The 7,500-nt window shown below is 44.3% G+C and overlaps 1 protein-coding gene across 3 annotated transcripts in view; it reads right to left on the bottom strand.

Moving 5' to 3' along the window:
• wnt4 (wingless-type MMTV integration site family, member 4) overlaps nucleotides 1-7,500 on the bottom strand; it is a gene marked incomplete at its 5' end in the record, with an annotated part of 16,277 nt that overhangs the window by 8,593 nt on the left and 184 nt on the right. Inside the window, one exon of one of the 3 annotated variants that reach the window (XM_083667885.1) lies at nucleotides 6,765-6,902. The exons of 1 other annotated variant lie outside the window; for it this stretch is intronic. In XM_083667885.1, the coding sequence (XP_083524011.1) occupies nucleotides 6,765-6,871 (107 nt within the window). Of the gene's footprint in view, nucleotides 1-6,759; nucleotides 6,903-7,500 lie in introns of those variants that run through there. One more of the 3 variants, XM_083667887.1, reaches the window with a different exon arrangement.

Raw genomic sequence — 7,500 nt, forward strand, 5'->3', positions numbered from 1 at the left:
AAATGATCTACCTACATTAAAAAATTTATATATATATATAAATTGGAAGGCTAACTAGGTCACTTAGCTCGCTGGAGTTTTGCAGTAGGTAGCGGGTTTAACCGCGAATGCATGGTGACACGTGAAGATCTCAGACTGGCCGCATTGTACGTCAATCAAGTGGCGCACTCACACTGGCTCAATTGCCTCGTACCGTGCTGAAACACAAGTGTCCGTCGTAAAAAAAAAAAAAAAAATTAATGTCACGCGATCGACCCGCACTACTCTCGCGATCGACCGGTCGATCGTAATCGACGTATTGGGCACCCCTGTTCTAGATCATCTCATCTCTCATCTCATCTCTCATCTCATCTCTCATCTCATCTCTCATCTCATCTCTCATCTCATCTCTCATCTCATCATATTTAAGTCTTAGAAAATGTGCCAGCACTACTTCTGACATGATAGGATAGATAAACGCTAGTGGAACCAGATCAGTGATGTCTTGAAGTCTTCAATGAGGGGAGAAGGGGTGGATGCATTATGTCAAGTATTGAAAGGGGGCTTCATTTTCAGTAGAGAGAAAACGCTCTTCAGTCAACCACCGAAATGAAATAACTGGGCAGGTGACATGAAGCAGGCATTCTCCATCATGTTTGTTCACCTGTCCTGTTTTTGTTTCAGGTCAGTACAGATGAAGGAGATGAGGAGAGGAGAGGAGAGGAGAGGAGAGGAGAGGAGAGGAGAGGAGAAGAGGAGAAGAGGAGAAGAGGAGAGGAGAGGAGAGGAGAGGAGAGGAGACGAGGAGAGGAAGCCATTTCAGTCTACTGGGATTACACCCCAATACAGCGGCTCAGGCCACACTACAGCAATAGACACATCTCCATCGTCACCTAACCAATGATAATGACGCTGATGAAGATTATGAACAATGTGATGGAAGATACATAAAAACACAACATGTCAGGCTAAACGTGTCCCTTTTATCAGTGTTGTATGAAGTCATTGTCAGAAATCACATATATGTGATATGACTTCAAACAAGGTGCCTTGACAATCTCAAGCCAGTCACCCCCTACGAATGCTGGCTGTTTACAACCAGAATAGACATGACTGCTCCTCAACACTCATTGGCATTGGAAGATGAGAGGGAGGAGAGAAGAGGAGAGTGATGTGGGTGAAGAGAATTGGGGAGAGAAGAGAGAGGAGGAGGAGGTGGAGGAGGGATAAGAGGAGAGGGTGACAGGAGGATAAAGAAGGAAGAGAGGAAGTTGAGGTGGAAGTTGAGGAGGAGGAGGAGGAGGAGGAGGAGGAGGAGGAGGATGTGAAGTCCATATATATATACTGTTTTAGTTAGGTCAGGTCAAACAATGACACAACCTGACTCAGCCTTGCCTTTAACCTCTGACCTTCACACTGAAATGTGACCCCAAGACTGAACTTGGCCTCTAACACTGAACTCTGACCCAAATAATGAACTTTGAATCCTACCTCACCTCTCAGGTGCTGATGCTCAAAGATACATCATTTCACATTCCCAGCCCCAAACCGTACTCCATTAAGTCTCCTGGAGAGAAGAGAAACTATGCAAATGGATAGACATGTTGGAGCCATGTTGGATCTGAAGGGGCTGGATAAGACCACTTATGGAAAGCACAGAAAGCAAGCGGTGTAGTATACACATACAATGTTGTCAAGACAATTCTAAAAACAAACACAACCTGTTTAAAGGACATCTGAAATATGATCAACAGTGTCCTTGTGCACAATGCCTCATCCAGATGGGTGCTACACATTACATGTGAGATGGAGACAGAGAGAGGGGAGGAGAGGGGGGGAGAGAGTGGAGAAGGGGGGGGGGGTAATTGTTTAAGTGCCGACATGTATCTAATTGTGTGAGCAATAATGCTTGAAATAGTCATGCTCTCATGAACATACTGTACTGTACAACACACACACACACACACACACACACACACTCATAAAATGTACTGTAGGGGGAACACACAGGAGGAAGAGATGAGAAAGGGCAAAGGGTGGATAAGGAGGAATGGAGAGAAGAGGCAAAAGTGAAATAGAGAGGAGAGAAAGTATAAAGGGAAGGAGTAGAGAGAGGTGTGTGTGTGTGTGTGTGTGTGTGTGTGTGTGTGTGTGTGTGTGTGTGTGTGTGTGTGTGTGTGTGTGTGTGTGTGTGTGTGTGTGAGCATGATCATGTGTGTGTCTGGGTGTATTTATACATGCTGGCTGGTGCCTGCTCTGCTGCTGGCTCCACTGGAGCTCATTTGCCCCTAAAAATAACAAGCTCTGCCAACACCACAGCCATAACCCTAACACACACACACACACACACACACACACACACACACACACACACACACACACACACACACACACACACACACACACAGTGGGGAAAAGAGGCAATAAAACCCATGAAATTAACCTCCTGCCTCGTGTTGTAATCCCCTGGCCCCAACAGGCTGGAGACGCTGTGTGTGTGTGTGTGTGTGTGTGTGTGTGTGTGTGTGTGTGTGTGTGTGTGTGTGTGTGTGTGTTATTACCACTTCCATCTCCAAATCTTTGTTATCCTTATCTCTCTTTCATTCTCTCTCTCTCTCTCTCTCTCTCTCTCTCTCTCTCTCTCTCTCTTTCTCTCTCTTTGCCGCCTCTCTTTCTCTGTTTCAAAGTTGTGCTGTTTCCCTTATTCCCTTATCCCTTATTAGCCATGTGTGTGTGTGTGTGTGTGTTTGTGTTTGTGAGGTGCTGGTCAGAGTCAGGCCATAGCCAGGGGTCAGGAGAGAGGCTGCTGACAGGGGAGTCAAAATGTGACAACACCACTACAGCTTCATAGCACACCATTGTCACTGCTGGTATTAGTGTTTGCAGCCTATGTGTGTGTGTGTGTGTGTGTGTGTCTGTTTCCAGTGTGTGTGTGTGTGTGTGTGTGTGTGTGTGTGTGTGTGTGTGTGTGTGTGTGTGTGTGTGTGTGTTTGCAGCAAGAGGCGCCAGTGTGTAGAGCGATGCCAAGGTCTCTGCTTTCTCTGGTTACTCATCAGCTGCCATCTCTTTATCACTTTGCCATGCTTACCCAATGCACACATCTAACACACACACACACACACACACACACACACACACACACACACGCTCACCCGCACACACACACACACACACACACACACACACACACACACACTCACCTGCACACACACACACACACACACACACACACACACACATGCACCCACACACACCCACACACACACACACTCATGCACGCACGCACACACACACACACACACACACACACACACACACACACACACACACACACACACACACACACTCACCCACACGCACACTCACCCGCAAAATCACCCACACACACACACACACACACACACACACACACACACACACACACACACACACACACACACACACACACACACACCTACCCAGCAAACAATGCCCCAAACCTTTAGTCAGACGTCACTATCTAACTATGCCAAAGAGGACTGAAGTAGAGCACTTTCTGACAACACAAAACTAAAATAACCCTCATGACCCCAATATTATCCTAATATAACCCTATAACGTAGACCCACATGCCCAAACCACAGGTTCCCTGGCATACCGTAATAGAGTGGTGGTAGGTTGTGATCGTAAGTGGCTCTGGATATGAACATCAGCTAAAAAAATTGAATATAAATGAATGGAGTTCTTGGTATGTCTGTCAGTCTTGTCATCGAGAGGTTAGGCTACCTTCTGACTGATAACAGGTCATTAAGAAGTAGCTAAAGGCTATGAATGAGATGCAGTGTCCATTGCCCCCCTACATTTCATCCCCTTGTAGGATAAAGATAGTCGACCCATGAAACCGAGGCATGCAGAAAACCAGATCAAATATAAATCATATTTAAATTGGGACTGGTGAACTTCACTGAACTTAAAAGTTTCCCCCTTTGTCTGGTGTCCACTTATCAAGAGTTGGATGCAGAGAACCGAATCAATTATGTAAAGCCTAAATGTTGTCCATGGGTGGCCCGTCATGACGGTGCACGGAACCCCTTGACATTACTTGTCTATATTCTGATGTCTATCCACACCCCACAGGGATAAAGGTGAAACTACAAAGCTTCTGTCAGTTATAAAGGTGCAGTACTGTCAGTGCAGTATAAGGCATATTCCCTCACTGGAACCCACTTAGTGTTGTACTGTTGCCTTGTCTTGTCTGTGTTGAACATCTATCTATATGTATACAAAAATTATAATAAAAACTATTCTGAAATAATACATTCATCATTATCATGATCGTCATCCTCAACCGCAGTGTGAGGGCGGCGTTTTCAGCACATTTCACAAAACCATCAAATGTGTGCTTTACTAAGATCCTATTCCTGAACTGGGGATTAAGTCAAGCAGTAGTCTATGAAAACACTGCTTGGGTGTTTAAAAAACAATTACTCAATGGTTTTGACGTCTCAAATGCGATGAGCAATCTTAAACAAATAAACGAGGATTATGATATTTTCCCCAGGGCGAATTTACGGGGCTTATACTGAATAAATAAATGAAAAGAAAGCAGCAACCAACACATGTGGCCCTAATGTGTCGCACGCACTCTCGCTTTTCTTTTGGCGGCTGCCAGACGTCTGTCAGCTGACGATCCCCCTTGCACACACACACACACACACACACACACACACACACACACACACGCGCGCGCGCGCGCGGAAGAGCCAGCTGTTTACAGGGCCCGAGCGCCAGAGCCTCGAGCTGCGCGCAGGTGCAGCAGAACTCGCTCGCGCTAACGGAGGAGAAGAGAGGAGGAGAGGAGAGCGAAAAGAAGGTGCTGACTGACAGACTAATGAACAGTAGTGTTCAAAAGCCCATACGGCAGCGGGATTGAGAACATGACTCAGCACTCAGTAGTCACTGGGTGGTTTGAGAACAGTCGAAGGAGACTCATTTGCCGATTAGCCTAGGCTATTGCAAATGCAGAAACAAATAGGCCTAGTTAACTCAACCAGCAAACGTTATGAATAGAATTTTAAGTAGGCTAGGGGTACCAAGAACATTTGTAAACACGCATGATTTTTTTTATAGGCCTACATGGTTACAGTATTTAAGAATGAATTATTATATTAATTAGCCTTCATGTAAAACATGCATTTATAGGCTACCAGATATGAAGTTATTATCGGGATGAGTTACCTTCCTTCCACGGACACATGTTCATAAGATTTAACCAACAATATTGGCAATTTGGTCATCAATCAACGTATTAATCAGAGTTTGCATTAAGCAGTCGATAGATCTATATCACCTAGATTTTCATCAACATTGTCATCGTAGGCATAGACAGGCCTATCCGATTTCAGCAGGGTGATTGTGAAAGCGTGTAGGCTTAAATAAAGCAGCAAGTTAATCGAATTCACGTTACTGCATTGAATGATGTAAATTAGCCGTAGATGAGATGTCTCACAAAACCATGATCAGAAAAGAAGAGAAATGTTGAGGCAAAATCTTTTCAAAACGATCCTCACATCGAAATTATTAGCTTTTCGTTAAATAGCCCAATGAAAAATATAAAAAAAATATTTTCTGAATATAATATGAAAATACTGAGATTATTATAATGTCACTATGCTAATGTGATATGGTAAAATATTGAGAGCACACTATACCCAGTTTACCCAAGATCATTTTCGATTACCCCAAATCAAGTAGCCTATGGAAAATCGATAGACTACATACAGTAGGCCTATACGGATACCACAATCTTATTTTTATTTTTATTTGTTTACCACAGGCCATAAAATGAACAAATCCTGAACATGAACATTTTTGTTTTATCCATTTAGACCTATATATTTTTATACTGAAAATGCAAATAGGCTAAGCACCGCAATGACAGGTAGAAAACAAATTGCCCCATATTTCGATGCCCAAAAGTCTGAAGCCCCTATCCCAATGTTGTTAAAATGCTCAATTCTCAATTCTTAACGAAGCTGTGAAAATACGTTTTTATCCCAATATTTGTCTCCCTGTCTTTTATGTTGTTGTTTTTTTGTTTGTTTCAACGTGACCCTTAGAAAGATATTCTTTTCTCAGAAAACTTGAATGTTTTCTCTTGGAACCTGTCTCCAGACTATTCCCTCACCTCCCCACCCCTTCTCTACCTTTGCTGCTCCCTGACAGGGCTGGGGGCTGGTGAACATACCGGCCACATGCTCCCGTTCAGATTTACTCAGACAGAATAATCATATTTAACAGACTTGCACAGAGGGTTTTCTCTCCGCGGTAAACATGCCTGCACACGCCCGCGCTGTGCTCTCTCTCACCACGCCTTTAGCCCAAAACACCATCCAGCCCTGCAGCACAATTATTAATCCATAATTCATGGTTGGTAAAATCACATTAATAATTGCAAAGCCTATTTGCAATCATTGTTTGGATCCAGTATACCTACTTGCAATATATTCATTCATAAATAAATGCGTATCGGACTAATTCATAGGCCTTAATGATGCCACATCCGCCTATACCCAGGCATGTTATGTGAACGTTTGTAAGTGGAATCATTTAATCTAAACCACTAGGATTACCTATCATGTCCTACAAATAACAGGACATACAGTTCACCAGCTGTTAATGGAAACAATAAACAGCCAGCCCATATATTCATTGTGATATTATGTGCGTAATAGGCTTTTCAGTCTATGAAAACAAACGACAACAGTAGTTATTCTTGTCTGGAGGTATGCAACAACCCACCTTACCGCCTCCCACGAGCTCCGCGGAGTGCAGGCACGCACATGCGACCAGACCGACCAGCTCGTGCAGCAGGGAGATAGTGTGGAATTGAGTCATGAGGGGAGAGCAACATGACAAACAAATATAGCTTTTACTAACACAATTATCTAATGAATCGAACGGGACAGCCCACACAAATGCTTCAACAATTGGCCTACCTTTCTAGGAGCCTAAAATAGACTCTTAGATCCTCGACCCTCATCATGTCTGCAGGCCTCATCGGGTCTGCAACCTATGTGGGTTTTACTAACATTTTCTGGACTAACAATTACGATTCATTGACCCGACAGGGGCCCAGTAGCAGCACATACCCAAGAATCATTTCCTAACCATGGAGATAGTGAACCACTCACTATCGACGGCATGCCTACAGTTGTAGTGTGCAGTGATAGCCAGTGTTATATGAGTGTTGTCTGTAGTTTGATGTGTCAGTGTAGAGCGCTGAGTGCAGTGTCCGGGTTAACATTTAACACGAGAGGCCATTGAGCTGTGACCTATACGAGGCACAATAAGAAGCAACAGAGCCAATAGCCGAGACAGGGACCTGGTAGGGACAGAAACAGAGGCAAGAGAGGACGACGGTTTTGGGATGATGTGGGGTGAAGAGGAGAGAGAGGGGAAGACGCGCATGGACAGAGAGGAGGCAGGTTTGGGGTAATGTGAGGCGAGAGGAAGAGGTGAGGAGATTGGCAGAAAGGGACA

Source organism: Argentina silus, assembly GCF_951799395.1.
Source record: "Argentina silus genome assembly, chromosome: 4".
Lineage (NCBI taxonomy): Eukaryota > Metazoa > Chordata > Actinopteri > Argentiniformes > Argentinidae > Argentina > Argentina silus.